General features: G+C 44.8%; 1 protein-coding gene across 1 annotated transcript in view; it reads left to right on the top strand.

Annotated features, from left to right (window-relative positions):
- Positions 1-17,925, top strand: part of INTS4 (integrator complex subunit 4) — a gene marked incomplete at its 5' end in the record, with an annotated part of 37,367 nt that overhangs the window by 14,067 nt on the left and 5,375 nt on the right. The window contains 8 exons of the mRNA XM_008937079.1: positions 3,482-3,624; positions 4,630-4,745; positions 6,683-6,816; positions 7,567-7,724; positions 10,562-10,655; positions 13,548-13,628; positions 15,453-15,583; positions 16,530-16,589. Coding sequence (XP_008935327.1) covers positions 3,482-3,624; positions 4,630-4,745; positions 6,683-6,816; positions 7,567-7,724; positions 10,562-10,655; positions 13,548-13,628; positions 15,453-15,583; positions 16,530-16,589 — 917 coding nt within the window. The remainder of the gene's footprint in view (positions 1-3,481; positions 3,625-4,629; positions 4,746-6,682; positions 6,817-7,566; positions 7,725-10,561; positions 10,656-13,547; positions 13,629-15,452; positions 15,584-16,529; positions 16,590-17,925) is intronic.

The following is a 17,925-nucleotide window of genomic DNA, read 5'->3' as shown; positions in this document are numbered from 1 at the left end:
CTGCTTGCTTTGAGGCGTTCTAATCACATAATGCTAATCAGCACCACCCTCTCCTATGAAGCTGTCCACTTCTGTTGTTGTTTTCTTTCCTCTTCTTCAAATACCCCTAAAGGCTCCTGAGGCTTGTAATCTCCAGGACAACAGAATAATTTTGAAATAGAATCGTAGAGCTGTTTGGGTTGGAAAGGATCTTCAAAGGTCATCTAGTTCCAACCCCCTCTGCCTCAGGCAGGGACACCTCCCACTAGAGCAGGTTGCTCAAAGCTCCATCCAGCCTGGTCTTGAACATTTCCAGGGATGGAGGATCTACCACCTCTCTGGGCAACCTGTTCCAGTGCCTCACCACCTTCACAGTGAAGAATTTCTTCCTTGTATCTAATCTAAATCTCACCTCTTTCAGTTGAAACCATCATTCCATAACCTGTCGCTACAACCCCTCACAAAAAGTCCCTGCTTACCTTTTCTGGAGGCCCCTTTTAAGTACTTGAAGGCTACAGTAAGGTCCCTGTGGAGCCTTCTCTTCTCCAGGCTGAACAAGCCCAACTCTCTCATGCTAGCCTCCCAGCAGAGGGGTTCCAGCCTTCACATCATTAATGTGGCCTTCTCCTGACCCACTCCACCAGGTCACCCAACAACAGATGAATTCCAGATAAAAACTCTCCCTTGATGAGTGTGCTGTTGCCCCGTGTGGCTCCTTCTGTCTCGTTTTTGGGTCCAGCAGTTCCTGTTGGATACAATTTCATTTTCTTTCCATTTTCTTGGTTCAGCTGTTCTGGCTACACCTTTGCTCACCACACAGAGCCAGGGAATGGGCCTGAGATCTCTCTTCTGACCGATCAGCACGCTGGTTGGCATACTCTGCAGTATCCCAACCAGCATCCTCCCAGGTGGTGCTCAGCCAGGATCCAGGGGACAGCATGAGTCAGCTGCTGCTCCTGGTTGATAGGGTTGGTCTGGCAAGGGGAAGAGATTTTGACTATATGAACAGTCCTGTGCCAAACTGCCTCCCCTCAGACCTGATTTATTTGTTGAGCTGTAGCCTGCGAGGTGTGGTTTTTTGATTCTGCTACATGTGGTAGGCAAGTTTCTGATTCTTCTGTGAAATCTGCTGTTTCTGTCTTTTCACCTGTTGTTTGCTTGACCCAGGGCAACAGTGGCTTCCTGCAGTTGTGCCCCAGGAAGAAGCAAACTAACAAACCTGTTTTATCAGTCTGTGACGAGTGCTGTGGAATATGATCTGAATTTGGAAATGCAGCAGTGAGGTTTAGGTGCCTCACATTTTTATGAGGTTGATTTACATTTTTTTAGGCTGCAGACGTGTACATCAAAGTATATCAAAGTGTCCTAGTTAAACTGGGGTTCTGTCTTAGGCTTCTGTGCTGACCTACTGTGTATGCTAAATCCTACATGTATTGTGGTTTATATCATCATAATTATTATCAGGTACTGGGACAGCTAAAGTCTGAGAATTACTCACTATTTACTGTGTTTTTCTGATTCTGAAAGACACTTCCTTGCTTTCTGTAATATCCATCTTCCAGTACCAAAATAAAGGATATGGGAAAATGACATTAACTTTGATGCCTAAACTTGTGCCAAGAGTGTAAATCTGGAACAGTTGGGTGCAGGGATATCTTCTGTTTTCACCCCATCACTTTGACTTTATCTGAATAACTCTACCAGCTACTCCTTCCTTTTCTGAGCAGGCTTTGGATTCTGCTTTCCCTGTCTTCCTTGGTCTCCATTTTGGTTGAGTTTTGCTTTTCTCTGTCCCTTTATAACTTGCCTTCAGTATTTTATGTCCATGGTAATTTCATTCCAGTCCTTGCAGCATATCTTCTCTTCTGGTCAGTCTGCCTTCCACTACCAAAATTAGGAAGGCTGAGCATCCCTGCTGTGCTTTCCTCCTTTGATCATTTGTGTGTGTTGGCCATCATTTGAGAGCCCTGAGAAAGAGGTCAGCTCTTTCTGTTCAAGGCAGTGATGGACAAGATACTGATACGTAGTGAGCTATAATTTAAAAAAAAAAAATCCACTACTGAAACACATGCAGTTCTTGTGTCCTGTCAAATTTCCACGTTCTATTCTGCAGTGCCCCACAAATGCTGAGAGGAAAGAAGTATAATACATTGATATGGAACAGCAAGGTGGGTTTTGGCTGAAGGAGGGCAATTAATTAAGCTGGAGTTCAGCCACGTGTTCTGCCAATGACCAGGCCCAACAAAAATGATAGCACCAGCAGGAAGCTGAACCAATACACAGACTGTATTGTAGACAAGAAGGACATTGCATGAATGATCACTGGGGGTACAAACAAGTCAATCAGCTGGTACATAATTGATGCCACCCCCAACAATCCCACAAAAGACGTGACTCGGCCCACAACAGGTGGTACAAACAGAGACCCGAGGTTGCCCACAGTTGACATGGGAAACAGCCAGACCAGCAAGCTGAACATATATGAAAAAAGGTGCCCACATGGCGACTCTCACCCGATCAGCCCGTGTTCACAAAGGTCTAATCAAACCAGGACCCAGCTCCAGGGAGAGTCAGGAGGTCTTCCCTGAACCAGGAAGCTCTGGGGAGTGCACTCCACAGACAGACTCTCCTGACTCCCTGCAGGTGGTCCCAGCTTTTATCCCCAAGCAGACACCTGACCTTTGTCAACTCAATGCAGGACCCCTGGGGCTCATTTCCCTTATGGCTCTCCCTGCAGGGCCGGCTGCACCCTGGGGGGAAGCTATAAGGCAAACTCACCACCTCTTTGTGAAGGGCTGTGGGAATCACCCATATGTCAACCTTAATTCGGGGGCTCGGGGTTCAGAGCTCAGTATTTCACCACAGCACTTCTAAAAATACTGCTTGGATGTTGCATAAGGTCCTCTGCACAACATCACCCTGGCCTAAAAGAATAAAACGGGTGCAGTGTGACTTTAGAAGTGGTACATTAGGGATCCCATATGATCATAACAAAATTCCTGACTGGACTTCTGTGTGTGTCTTTTTATGGTCCATCTATACACCTGTAGCTAGGTCAAGTTCCTTTATCCTGTAGGTGATCACTGTTAATCTAGTCTGTGCAGCCACTGACCGTCCTCAGTGCTCACACAAACCTCTGGAGGCTGGTGATGGGGTTAAAGGCTCGTGGAACGATGAAAAGGCTTCTCCAAAGACAACAAAACCATCTTTGGTGATTGTTTTGCTGAGTTACCCAGGGTATGCCTAAGGGTACATCACCCAAACAGTGATTCTTGCTCTGCTGGAGGAGGTGAGTGGTGAGGCCATTCCCATTCATTCCAGTAAATGAGACCAGCAGGAGACCCTGCAGCAGTTGCCTGGTCTGTCACTTCATCCGTCCTTAGCTAAGACAACTAGGAACATGCCCTGTTTGCCAGCTGCCTCTAGTACTAATTCAGCTGAGGAACAGGACCTCTTTTCACACTCAAAGCTTGACTGGGTTGGGGTGTTTTTTTTTTCCTAGGATTCTTCAAGGGACATTCGGGAAGCACTTCATGAGCTGCTGTGCTGCACCAATGTCTCCACTAAAGAAGGCATCCATCTTGCACTGGTGGAGCTGCTGAAAAACTTAACCAAGTATCCCACAGACAGAGAGTCCATATGGAAGTGAGTGTCTCTTGTGTCTCCTTATTTTCCTACTCTTTTTAGTCATGGGGCACTAGGGAAATACTGAGCTAGCTGAGGAGGTAACGGGTATTGCAGGTATACAGTCCTGTTACTCTATAAATATTTGGAATAGTTGCTTTACTAAGCACTGTACCTATTTATGGCTGATGTAGAAATTCGGTGTTGTTCTTGCTTGTCAGTACTTGTACTGGGAATCCAGAACTGACGACAGCTCCTGGAGATAGCCTTCTATTAAAAGCACTCAAAGCATTCCCAGAAATGACAAATTCAACCTTCAGCTTTAAAACCTCATCTCTTCTACACAACTAATGTTTTGTACTTACTTGACACTGCATTAAATAGTAATATTTCCCAGCAGATGATGATATCAGTCATGACAAGTGGATTCACTATGTGGCTTTGTGCTGTTGGAGGAACTTTTTCTGTCTGAGTTAAAATAATGATCATTTTTGTGGAGATTTTTCAGTTGTTTAATGGAAGCAACAAAGGAAGTGATGCACCAGCACACATGGTTTGAGGTGGAATTCTTGGGTATTATACGAAACACTTCTTTTAGTCTGTTTTATTTTCCAGTGTACTCTTATATTGGTTGTGGAGTTTGGCGGTCTTGGGGTTTTGTTATTTGGTTGGGTTTTTACCTCCTCTCTCCTTTATTTCTCAAGAAAAGAATACACTCATTTGTTAGCATTTAGAATAAAAGCTTTTCCTGGGTTATATGGCTCCAGGTGTTAGTATTTCTTGGGCAGTTTAAATAAAATTTTTTTATTACTGCTTGTTTTTTCAAGCTGTCCTGTGTTTTCTTGGATCCCATCAAATATTAATGCAAATACCCAGTTGTGAAGAGACAGTAGGCTTGGACAATAGGGTTTTGACACTGATCAGTATCTCAAAGTGCTGCTACAACATAAAGAAGCAATGCCTTAGAATATTGTATTTTGCAATGTACATGTTCACTAAGAAATCTTTCAATCTGTGTATCTTCAGATGCTTGAAGTTTTTGGGAAGCAGGCATCCCACTTTGGTGCTTCCATTGGTCCCAGAGCTGCTGAGCACACACCCGTTCTTTGACACTCCAGAACCAGACATGGATGATCCAGCCTGTATCTTTTTTCATGAAGCCAGTTGATCTTTCTGACTGTAATAAATTTTATCCATATTTTCCTGATACTCACATTTGTTAAAGCGTTTCAAACTGTAGCAGACAATCCTGTAGCTATTTCTGAATCTCTTTGCTGCTTAGTTTTATTACTCAGCAAGTGATGGAATAACTGTTAGCTGAAACCATCTTCATAAATACCAGTGTGGTAAAATTGGCCTTTTTTAATGCTGAGATGAATAGTCTGTTTGTCAAGGAATTTATCAAGGTTTAGGCTTTGCAGGTGGGTCTTTTGATGTGAAAACATTTGTCTAGTTTGCACTAATTTTGAAGATGCTTTAGCTTTTAAATAAGAAGAGCAGTTTTACTTGTCTGTTTTCTTTTCAGGTGAAACTTGTGCTACCCTCAGTGTTGTGCAGTGTATAGAACAGCACCATTCCTTAGTGCAGCAGTGCCTGAATCCCCAAAGTGCTATCAATTTGTCATCTTCTCAAAATAATTCAAACCCAGCAATCCTTATATGAATGTTAGCTCTTCCAGTGCTTTAAAATACAGACTATTATTGTGATACCATTATCCTTAACAACAGGAGATGCCTTGGAAATGCAAAATACCATTTTCCCATTGTTCATTCTCCTTGCTTCCCTTCTGTGCGATTGCAGAATGTGTTATTTCTGATGCATGCTGAGAGATGGTGGACTGGAGCAACTCTCTTCTCTGTGAAGCTACTCTTTATTTCTCTCACCAGTCATAGGCCATCAGCTAGAACTGCTATGCAGATTAAATAAATACCTTGTGAGAACTGAATAAGGCTAGAATCAGGTAGAGGGAAAGTTTAATCCCTGATCAGATAGCTGACTAATAATTTGAGGAAATCTGTCCTATGAGTTGAGAATTGAAGGAACCTTGCATGGGGGGAAAAAGCTGTTACTTAGCCCAATGCACCTTCCTGCCCCAAGACAAAGACTATTATTTGGGACAATGTTCTGGAAGTAACCTGCTGCCAGATTTTATGGAGCTAAATTTTGTGAACGATGGGCCTGAGGGCTAGAAACTACAAGGTAGACCCAAAGGGTATGTTTCCAGTCTAAACTGTTAGTTACAAACATGATTTTGTTTCATTTAAATCACTTGGCAAATTTCAGTCAGCTTAGTTGAATAGCTTGAGCTGAGAATGCGGAAAGAATTTTGGGCAAAGAGGAGAAATTGTTTTTTTAAGTAGGAGCTTGGCAGCCCATGAATGCAGAAGCTCTTTCAGGAGGTGAGAGAGGTGGGTTCAGTCCCTTCTGTGGCTGAACCTGGTTCTTGCCCATGCAAATGAGAGCCCAGGTGGTTGTAAGGTTTTTGATACTTTTAAGTGATACTTTTAAGATCTCTGCTAAAGATCTTACACTTCAAGTCACCTTGTTGCAGGTGAGTGCCCCAGCCTTTGGGCTAACTGACTGAAGCCTTTAGCTGCCCTCTCTGTCCCTCTGGCTCTTGGACTGTGAAAATGTGTGGTTTTTTTTTTTTTCCTATTCCAGAATTACCTTCCCGTGTTTGATTCTTTAGTTTGTCTTAAGTCTGGGTAAGAAGGTTGTTTTTCAGGGCATCATAGGAAATGCAGCTATTTTCATAATCTCAGAGGCAAATGTTTAATTTAAAATAGTATCTGGGCACCAAGCTGGTAAGCACGGTGTAAGCTTTGAGGAAGAGTGAAACTCCACCTAATGAGCATGTCCTGCATTTGTAATCCCTGTCTCCTCTGAGCCATCCCACGTTGGCAGGAACGTCCTTCCTCCAGTATGGCCCATCCTGCAGTGTTTGTGCTTTGTACAGTCTTCTGCTCAGCCTCTTTGGGTTATGTTCAGCATTCTCCAATTACAAAGAACTCCCTAACTTGCCATCCCCAAGGAGCTCTTCTTGCCGTTGTTTATTTTTCTTTAACAATCACTTCCACAGACATTGCAGTGCTGGTTCTGATTTTTAATGCTGCGAAGAGCTGCCCCACAATGCCGGCCCTGTTCTCGGATCATACGTTCAGGCACTACGCCTACCTGCGGGACAGCCTCTCTCACCTGGTCCCTCCACTGAGAGTAAGTTCAACCAGCTTGGTTTGCACTTTGCCACTCTGTTATCAGCATTGCTGCTCTCTTCTGTGTCTGTCGGTGGGTGACACTTTGATCCTGATTTTCTCCCAAGCACGTGAATATTTAAATGTATGTTAAGTAAAGAGAGACAAATATTAAATTGTTATCGTATGGATTTTGTAATATTTTGATGAGCATAATAACATCAGTGCTCTCGAGTGAGACTAGCACATGTTTTGCTGGTTAGGAAAGAATACTGGGAGGGCAGGATTCCTGGGAGCTTTCTGTAGCTCTGACTGTGTGGGGAAGAGGAGCTTTTATGACTTGTGTCCTACCTACATAAATGGTTTACTCATGGGTGAAATGTGTTCCCTGCTGCTTTGAAGCCTGTTTTTCCTTTGTGGAAGTACAGGTGGGATTAAAGTTGGTTGTAAGTCCTACTGTGTCTCATAAAATGAATCGTGCTTTGTGTGGTCTTGGACTTCCTTTGAGTTCACAGTGTCATGGTTATTACATGAGGAGGATGTTTCCCTCAGACGGATGTTGAAATTTAACCTGAAGATCTCTAGCTGCCAGTGTGTTATAAAATGGAGAGTATTAACTAACAGATACAAACCTGAAAGGCTCAGTATAAATTCCGAATTTGAGAAATGAACTGGAGCTCTCAGTCTGTAGTTACTAAACAATACAGCAACATTGTACAACGTTGTCACTTGCGTGAGACTCTCCTGTATGCACGTGTTTCTTCTTGCTTAGTTGCCAGGAAGAAAGCTGGTGTCCCCCCCTGTCTCTCCCAGTATCACGCCACATGAAGATCCTTCCCAGCAGTTCTTGCACCAGAGCCTGGAGAGGGTTTACAACCTGCAGCACCTGGACCCGCAGGGCATACAGGAGCTGCTGGAGTTCACCATCCGGTAAGGCTGCGAGCTGGCCTGGCCCTGGAAGGCGGGTTAGGATTCCCCCTTTCTCTCAAGCAGGTGCTTTGGTTCTGAATGTCAGAGTTGTACTTTGCCACTGGGCACTTGGCCTGAGCCTTATTCTAGATAACGTTGTGATAGGACACATTCCCAGCCTGCTTGAAATAAAACTGGTGGACTCGGCTCTGGTTCCGTCCCACTGAATGAACAGTTGGGGACATCTTGTCAGAGCGTGGTTAAGAGTCAGGGAAGGATGCTTTTCTTGGAAATACACTTTTTTTCATGGATGACAGCCACGTGTGCCATTCTTAGTTCTTTGTCCAGGTACAAGTCCTTCATTTTGATCATACTGTTTTTAATGTACGTGCACGAGGTTTTTTGTTTTCTTTTTATGGGGGAGAGAGATTGTCCCCTCTACTCTTCCATTTTCCTAGTCCTGTCAGCAGGAGAGGACCTGCTTCTGGTGCCATGTTGGGTTCTTAGCACCAATCCCACTTAGGAAGGACTTTGGCATTCTTCTTTGAAAATCAGAGATGCTGAGCAGACAGTATTATTGTGTGTTGCTGTCTGCTGTTGCATGGATAAGGGAGTGTGCTGTGGCTTCTGTGTGTAGCTTCTGCGCTATGGCTTCTCTTCCATTTCATCTCTAGACTGATTCACACAAAACACATGTAAAGGATCCTTTCTGTGCAATCCCTTTGCTTGGAAAAGGGAAAAGAGCCTTATTTTGAGAGCTGGAAAAACAATCTGAAATGCTTTGTTTGGAATGTGGCCTTACAAAAAAACCCTATTCTTTTCCTTCTCCCTAAATAGCTGCTTTTTCTGTACGTATAGCTGTAAATTACTTTCACAGCCACCTGCAGTGGTGAATAAACTGTGTGCTCCTCACCAAAAACCCGACTGTGAAAACTATCATTTCTGTTCAGCTGCTTGAAGCTACTGTGTGCAGCCTAAAACATTAGTCTCAAAGTATTTAATGCATTAAACCCTTGGAACAGGTAGTTTTTTGTCAGCATATACAGCATCTTAGAGGCATGGTGAAGATCTAGAAACTTCACAAGCCATGAATGGTTTTGATTTTGAGTGTAGGAATTGTACTGGAGATGGCTGAATGTGTAAATTATATGCAGTACAGGACAGTAAAGCTTTGGGGCTGATGGAAATCATTGGCTTGGCTTTTTTCCTGCTGGGATCACCACCCAGGAACTGCACTAAACCAGCTGCTATTTTCTACCCCTAAGAGAAGGGAGGATTGAAGGCAAAACCTAAATAAGTGTTAACAGTTATTTTGCAGAGGGCAAATTTCCCGCACCAACAATTTGGTTGCTGAGAGGAGAGGGATGGAAGATGCTCACAGCAGTGGGTGGTGGGACATAACTTCCTCCTCCTTTGTCATTATTGTCACCAGGGGAAGTGGTGCAGACCTCGTGGAGCTGGTGTCTGCTTGGGACTTATATTCCCAACCGCTCTCAAGGCTGATGCTCTTCCCCCAGGCTCTGCAGCAGGAACTGCAAGACAGGCTCTTTAGCAAATGGTGCTCTGTGGTTTAGTGTCTCCATCTATACAACAGGGATTTTTTCTGTCTTGCAGAGATGTTGAAATCTGTTTAGGATTTGTAAGGAAATGGAATGAGTGGAGCTGGGAACTGCAGAAGGCTGGGAAATGGAATCTGCCTAGCTGTTAGCTGAGGGATGAGATCCTGTTCCCTGTTAGGGTGTTGTGAGGCATTAAGTGGGACTTGGGAATTCAGGACCTATGAGCCTCCTCTTCTCTCTGGCTGGATGAAGAGCAGGTGGAGTCGCAGAGTAAGTCTCAGGCTGGCTCTGTTGTTGTTCAGTTGAAGGAAGGCACAGCTCCTCTGCCTGGGAGAGGTTATTTTTTTGGCTGCAAATTATAGAGATAATCTCACAGATTTTTTTGGAATGTGTCAGCACTCGACAACCTTCTGGTTTGACAGAGCCAAAGTTTCAGAACTGCATCATAAATGCAAAGATAAATCTAAAATAAACAAAAGGAAAGGGTCATCTGAAGAAAAAAAAATGCTCTTAGTAATGCAGTAGGAAACATGGAAGTAGAGTGGCAATTTTAGTAGATTTTGGATCAAAATGAAATGCAGGGAAGAACAGAGATGTATTGCATCCACATCATGAAATCTAGTTTCAATTCTAACAGAAAATGAGTTTTGTTTTCTTATTACATCCTTTTGATTTTAAAACACATCTAAGAGTAGAGAACTGAAGAGTTTTTAGGCTCCATTAACTCTTTTTTCCTCAAGTTATAAACTACTTCTGTTGCTCTATGATTTACAAGACGTACTTAGAGCAGACAACACGCCACAGCAAGCTGGGCAGATGCCACCCCTCACGTTTCAGCCTGGTTTAGAAGGCAGCTCTATTTCAGGTAGACTTGGTTGGGTGACCCTGGCACATTCCAAACAACCTTGCTTCACCACCATGGGTGGTAAGATTTCCCAGCAGTGTAACACAAAGGGGTGGGTAGGTGTTGTACAAGTGTGGTTTGAGTTAAACCTGGAACTCCTACACTGTGTGGTTCCTATAGGGCTACTGAGTAATGGGGCTGGACAGACTTTCTGCTTCCATGGCTGTGCTCCTGTCAGCCTCAGGAAGAAAGGAGATGCCACATCCCAAGGTGCAAGCTGTTCTCTGCTGCACGTTCTGCTACTCCTCCAGGTCCTTATTCTAAGGATAAGAAAAAGCAAGATGCAGGAATAGTTCGCTTCATTGTTGCTGCCTTCTGAGTGAATTTATATGAACCTGCCTGCTGTCTGAACATCGTTTTTCCCTTTTTCTTTTTTTCCCCCCCACATGCTTCAGTGATCTTCAGAGGCTTGGAGAATTGCAGTCAGAACTGGCAGGAATGGCAGATTTCACTGCAACTTACCTTCAGTGTCAGCTGCTGCTCATCAAGGTTTGACTTTACCTCTGGGTTTTGGGTTGTTCTTCAAAGTCACCTCCAGTCCATCAGAATGATGCACTTCCATGTTTTGATGTTCATGCTGAAAACTGCTGTATGATGAAAGGGCAGGTTCCAAAGGTTTCTGATACTCCTACTTCCCTGCTGTGGCAAACAATTCATGCAGTAGCTTTGCCAGGGAGCACACCAGTGCAGATCACTGCTGTTGTACCTACAGCTTATGTTGATTCATATGCATTTTGCCAGTGCAGAGTTAATTTTCTGACAGAAATCCCAATGGAGGCAACTGTTCTATAGAATTCTATGTTGCAAGAGTAACTTTTCTCTGCTAGTAGCCACTGGAATGCTTGTTGCTAAACTGCTGCTAGAAGTGGAGTTTTTGTAGACAGTTTTTTTGATGCCAATGAAATTCTTTAGACTTGATTGAGCAAAGTATCAGTTGGGCTTTATTTTACAGTGTTTAAAGGGGCCTACAGGAAAGATGGAGAGGGACGGTTTATCGGGGAACGTAGGGATAGGATGAGGGGTAACAGTTTCAGACTGAAAGAGGGGAGATTTAGATTGGATACAATGACGAAATTCTTCACTGTGAAGGTGGTGAGGCACTGGAACAGGTTGTCCAGAGAGGTGGTAAATCCTCCATACCTGGAAATGTTGAGGACCAGGTTGGATGGAGCTTTGAGCATCCTGCTCTAGTGGGAGGTGTCCTTACCCATGGCAGGGGGTTGGAAGTAGATGATCTTTAAGGTTACCTCCAACCCAAACCATTCTAGGATTCTATGAAAAGGTCTATCTGTTTGGTATCAGCAGATAAAGTGGTGACATGGACACCACAGCAGCAACCCATCAGCTTCTTGCTGTGAACAGGAACTAATTTTGTTCTATAGAATTCTATGTTGCAAGAGTAACTTTTCTCTGCTAGTAGCCACTGGAATGCTTGTTGCTAAACTGCTGCTAGAAGTGGAGTTTTTGTAGACAGTTTTTTTGATGCCAATGAAATTCTTTAGACTTGATTGAACAAAGTATCAGTTGGGCTTTATTTTACAGTGTTTAAAGGGGCCTACAGGAAAGATGGAGAGGGACAGTTTATCGGGGAGCGTAGGGATAGGATGAGGGGTAACAGTTTCAGACTGAAAGAGGGGAGATTTAGATTGGATACAATGACGAAATTCTTCACTGTGAAGGTGGTGAGGCACTGGAACAGGTTGTCCAGAGAGGTGGTAAATCCTCCATACCTGGAAATGTTCAGGACCAGGTTGGATGGAGCTTTGAGCATCCTGCTCTAGTGGGAGGTGTCCTTACCCATGGCAGGGGGTTGGAAGTAGATGATCTTTAAGGTTACCTCCAACCCAAACCATTCTAGGATTCTATGAAATGGTCTATCTATTTGGTATCAGCAGATAAAGTGGTGACATGGACACCACAGCAGCAACCCATCAGCTGCTGGCAGTAGTATTTAAGTGGAAGGTAAGACCCTGGCCCAGGTTGCCTGAAGAGATAGTTAATGTTCTGTCCCTGGAACCATTCCAGGTGAGGTTGGCCGGGGTTGGATGGAGCTCTGAGCAACATGCTCTAGTTGCAGATGTCCCTGCTCAGTACAGGGGGTTGGACTGGATGACCTTGAAAGGTCCCTTCAACCCAAAACATTCTATGAAGTTAGTCTCCTGCCATTCTTTCAGTGTTTGAGTGTAACTTACACACCCGCAAAGCAAGAACTACAGCAAGGAACCACACAGGTTTCCAGAAGGGACTCAGGAAAAGCTTTGTGACATAAAACCAAGAAGGAATTTCACATTCTTTGCTAAACACGTAGCTGCCAGTGAGTGTGTCTCATGGCAGCCCTCAAATCCTCTGAATGCATTTGTCGACCAGAGAAGGTACTTTAGATGAGCAGTGTTACAGCTCAGTACAGTCCTAGCTAAATCCAAAACTTTAGCCAAAGCAAGATGTGCTCTCCAGGCAGAGGACCAGCATTTAGAGGTGGCTTTGTTGCGCTTCTCCAGGATTTGAGTGGAGCGAGCCAAATGGTTTGTGTGTCTGGCAAAGAGGAGTGCTCTGTGTGGAAGAAACACAGGGGGTTAAAGCTGCATCAGCCATTCTTGGCTCAGACTGTAGAACAGTCAATGCATCAGTGGTGCAGAGGAGTCAGTAACACCACAGAAATGAAAAGGAACTCCTAATATCGTACAACTAGAAATTCTGATACAACAGAGGGAACCCAAATGTCATAACTGCTCTTGCCAAACATCTAGTCAAGCTTTCTTAATTTTTATAACATAGATCAAAAAGCAAGGTAGGTTTGGTTTGGTTTTGGTATTTTTTTCAAATACAAATATCAGTAGCTGATTTTTACACTCAATATTCTTAGCAACTCCCGGATCTTTGGCTGGGTGGATGGAGACTGTTGACAGGAAAGTTCAGAAATACAAGTGTGTCGGTGTGTTTCTGGGAACAGTTCTTAGTGTTTCCACTTTTTGCTTGCAATCAGAGATTGCCCTGATCTTGGTCTCCAGGAAGTGATAACACTGTGAGCTCCTGTTTTTCTAATAGGTGACTTCATTCTGCATAAAGTTCTCCTGAAAAAGTACTTCGGAGTTTGGCTCAGCCAATCTCTAATTCATGGCTTTGTTACTATTATTCTCATCTTCTGTTTTATACTTTATAGTTGTAGAGGTATCTCTGTGTGTTTATAGAGCAATTCTAGGCCTTGGTTACCCATGTTGTATTTAAAAGCACAAAAGAAAACATTGGCTTCCTTTTTTCAACCAAGCTGGTGGCATCCAGCCGAGAGACGGGGCCTCTGCCCTGCTCCCAAGCCCCTCTGCTGCAGGGTTCTAATGTTTAGGCTGAACTGGGTGTTTATTATTTCATGGTTCTCTTCTGTAGGCCCTGCAGGAGAAGCTGTGGAACGTGGCAGCTCCTCTGTACCTGAAGCAGAATGCGTTGGCATCTGCTGCAGCAAAACAGGTGAGGTGGAAGCAGCTGGGTCTGCCTGGAGGCAAGTCCTCAGGTGCAAGCCCTTCCTTGGCCATGCAACAGTAATGTGCTTCTGACCTTCCACTGCTGTAGTCTGTCCCAGTAAATCTGAGTTCCCCAAAGTGGAGTAACTTCTCTCATTTGCAGATGAGTGGTGGGTGGTGGAGGTTCATGACGACTGTAAAAGGGCAAACGTTGCACCCCTCTTCCAGAGCAGCAAGAAAGAAGATCCAGAAAACTGTGGGCTGCTTGGCCTCACCTCAGTCCTGGGGAATGTTATGGACCCAGTCCTCTTAAAAAGCCTTTTCTAAACAAGTGAAGGAACAGCCAAAATCCATTTCCCAAGGACAAATTGTGCCTGACCAACACTGTTGCTCTGTGTGATGAGGGGACTGGTGCTGTGAACAAGGGGAGGGCAGTGAATGTCACATCTCTTAACTTCAGCAAAGCCCTTATTGAGTCTCCCGTTGTTTCCTTTTCATCAGTCTGGCAGGATTCTGGCTGAATAAGTGGGTGGTGATAAGGCTTCTCCAGAGTGAGGAGCCAGGTGATATGCTGGAGGACATGGCTGCTGCTCAGGCTGGGGAACTGGGCTGATGTTCCTCGTGATGTTCCACATGAGGATCATGGTCGACCACACACTGAACATGAGGCAGTAAAGAAGGCTGATGGCAGGCCTGGGGAAGTGATCCTGCCCCTCTGGGCAGCTCACATCTGCAGGGCTGTGTTGTGTTTTGGCCTCTCCAGTAGAAGGAAGATGGTGACAAACTGGGACAAGTTCAACAGAGGGCCACTGAGGTGGTCGGGGGCTGGAGCACGTTCCCTGCAAGGAGAGGCTGTGGGAATTCACCTTGTCCAGCCTGGAGAAGAGAAGCTTCAGGGTAGATTTACTGCTGTCTGCCACCACCTCACCACAGGATATCAGTGAGACAGAGCCAGACTGCTCCAGACAAGAGACAATGGGCACAAACTGGAATATGAGAAATTCTGAGTAGAGATAAAGGAGGGGAAATTTACCCTAAGGGTGGTGAAATACTGTGACAGGTTGCCAAGAGAGGTGAGGGGAATCTCTATCCTTGGAAGTGTTCACAGTCTGATGTGGCCCTGAGTAACTGGATGTAATCAGAGCTGCTTTGAGCAGAGGAGCAGCACAGGTGACCTCTGGAGCTCTAACCTGAGTTACTCTGATTTTGTGATGTATAAATTATCTGATCCTGAGAAAAATGAAGCTAAGCCCTAAGAAAAGGTAAAAGAGAAGGCAAGCTATTAAATAATCGGGAAACAAATCTAGAGTAAAAGCAAGATCATGGATGTGCTGGGAAACTATGCTGATGTTTTGAGTCCTCAGTTAATTAAGATGTAATAAGAGGCAGGCACTGCTGTTCCCATCTTCAGCTGCAGTACCTGAAGCATTGTTGAATGTAAAGTTGTTTCCAAGACAACTTGTCAAACCTGGCTCCAGAAATGTGAACCTGAGCAGGGCCACTGAGGTTGCTCTGTTGTGCTGCTCACGTTTTGTATTCCAGAGTAGCCAGTGGGAGTTGGTGAGCTAAAATGCAACATCAAAAGATCAGCTGCCAATGGAGGGAGCGCTTGATCTCAGGCCAAGTTTCGTGAATTGTTTCTTTAATACAATCAAGATAACCTTTATTATTAGGTGCCACTTTATGCCATGAAGAATTTCACCAGGAGATTGAGACTTGTGCATTCCTGGGTTCCTCAGGAGGAGGAGAAACGCCAGAATCCTGTGATGATGCTTGTGCAAGAGTGTAACCCAGTCTGACGGTTGTTACCCCTGTGGTGTCTGTCTGACAGATCTTGGAGGAGACGTGTAAGATGGAGTTCATGTACAGCGGCGTGGAAGGCAGGCAGGTGGTCATCATTCACCACATGAGGCTGCAGGCCAAGGCACTGCAGCTCATCGTCACCGCGCGCACCACGCGAGGGTAAGGACCACCTGGTGGGACGACCTTCTTAGGGGTAGCTGCCAGCTTAGCTTCCTCAAGCTTTGTTTGAAAAACCAGCAAGGATAAATTAGACCCCTAAAACATCGCAACATGCCAATAACCATTTGACTTGAGCACGCAGAACCTCCTTTTGGAGTTTGGTGTGGCTGCGGAGCAGCACGATACTAAATCATATGACAAAATCACTAGGAGGACATTTTAGGGTGTTGAGTGTTCTTGGCTAGCAACATCTAAATAGGCTAAAAACTTTGCAGATGCCTTAGAGCTGATGTTTGGGACCTATTTAAATGAGAAAAAGTCATGTATTCAAGAATGCACTGATTGTGTTTGCTTCGTTAATTGTGGGGCTTTGGGCATCAGAAAAGCAATGTCTTTTTGGACTGATCTGCACTTGATGTTTGTGTGACTTGCTGCTCATGTCTGTATGTGGTGTAGGTAGCACCAGAGGCTCTGTGCGGTTCATTTTGGCTGCCGAGGTCACTGAGGTTACACATGGGTTTGGGTAGCTGTAGAGTTAGAACTTTATTTGGTGGAGTTAGAGCAAGGTGGTTAGTGTCCTAATGTGTTTACTTTTGTTTCAAGTTTGTTGCCGTGGAGATCCATGATATATTCACCTCTTAACTTCCTGGTTTGTAGGTGGAAAGTTAATATTTTCTAGCAGTGGCTTTGGGACCTTAATTATTGCCTTCTGCAAATTATTTTTGTGAAAGGGAGAGAGATAGATGTGGGGAGGGAAATGGCAATTAATTTTTAGTTTTTCTCTTGTGGGGAACAAGAGAAAGGTGGGGAACACCTTTCTGACCATAACATTGTAAGATCTTTGAGTTTTTAGCAGATTAAACTGGATTCCAAAACACCTACATGTAGCCATAAGTCCAGTTTTCTTTATTCAAAACTAAAGCAAGGAATGGTATATTCTTTACAGAGTGGAACCCCTTTTTGGGATGTGTGAAAAATTCCTACAGGAAGTGGATTCCTTTCAGAGGTGAGAAGCTCTGTTCCTCCTTCTGTTTGTGTTAAAGGTTCTCCCACCACGGGGAATATTTCATTTGTTTTTCATCTCTTTCCCTCTCCCTTCCCCTGCTGCTCTGGCATTGGTGACTGCTATCGTAACAATAAAGCAAGAAGTTAAATGCCTTCTAAGTGTGGGATCAATGGGAAAGCCTTTTTGGGTTGGACCCGATGAGGCTCTTGGAGGTCTTTCCCAACCTTAACAATTCTATGACAAAAAAAAAAAGGAATTTCCCTTTATCACAAATTCTTACGTTGGAAATGAGTGAGTGAACCATCTGGATGCTCTGGGTGGGAGTCATCTCACCCAGATGTTGGCATTTGCTTTGCAGACCACTGCTTCTGGAGCACTCGCCCAGCTCTGCTCTCACTGGAGAGGTGCTTCTTTCTCCTTATCCTACTCTAGAAGTCTGGAGTAGGTCAGATCAGGGATGCCCAGGTTTTTCTTCTGTCAACTAAGAAGGGAATTGGATAGCTAGCCCAGAGACAAGTATCCAGCACTGGCTGAGCAGAGTTCTGTCTCTAGTTCTGAATAAATTCCCATTTATCTGTGGTCCATGTGCTTGGCATTGTGGCTGGTGAAGTGATGAGAAAAGGGAGCCAAATCTACCCGTTCCCTAATGTTTCCCTTTTTTGGTAGCTAGTGACTAGAACTCTTCACTTGCTTCTTCTCTTCTCTTCACACTGAGTCTCATGCTCAGCAAAACTTGTCACTGTTTCTCAGGCCTGTGACTCCTACAGGCAGTGATGAATTCCACAAGGGCAATCCGGATGGTGGTACATCTTGTTAGTCAGCTGTAAGGTCAGCTAGAAATGCTGGGGCGTGTAAAATCCCCGGCTCCAGGTTGTGCAGCCTCAGCATGCCAGATTTTAGCTGCACCCCACGACAGAGGAGTTGAACTTGGCTGCCTGTGTGGTGGCAGCCGTAGGAGCAGAGGATGAGAACGTGTGTTCATGAGGATGTCTGTTCCTGAGGGTGACCCTCTTAGCATCAGAGGAGAGCGTGTGCCTGAAGAGATGAGGGGCTGACCTGCTGGAAAGCAGCTCCACGGAGAAGGACCTGGGAATCCTGGAGGACTACAGGTTAAGCATGAGCCAGCAATGTGCTCTTGTAGCCAAGAAGGCCAGTGGTCTTCTGGGGTGCATTAAGAAGAGTGTGGCCAGCAGGTCGAGGGAGCATCTCCTCCCCTTCTACTCTATACTGGTGAGGCCATCTCTGGAGTGTTGTGTTCAGTACTGGGCTCCCCAGTTCAAGAGAGACAAGGAGCTACTGGAGAGAGTCCAGTGGAGGCTACCAAACAGCTTTGGAG

Source organism: Merops nubicus, unplaced genomic scaffold (genome assembly GCF_000691845.1).
Source record: "Merops nubicus isolate BGI_N331 unplaced genomic scaffold, ASM69184v1 scaffold12120, whole genome shotgun sequence".
Classification (NCBI taxonomy): Eukaryota; Metazoa; Chordata; class Aves; order Coraciiformes; family Meropidae; genus Merops; species Merops nubicus.
Note: the sequence above shows the minus strand (reverse complement) of the source record. Positions and strands in the feature narration are given on the sequence as shown.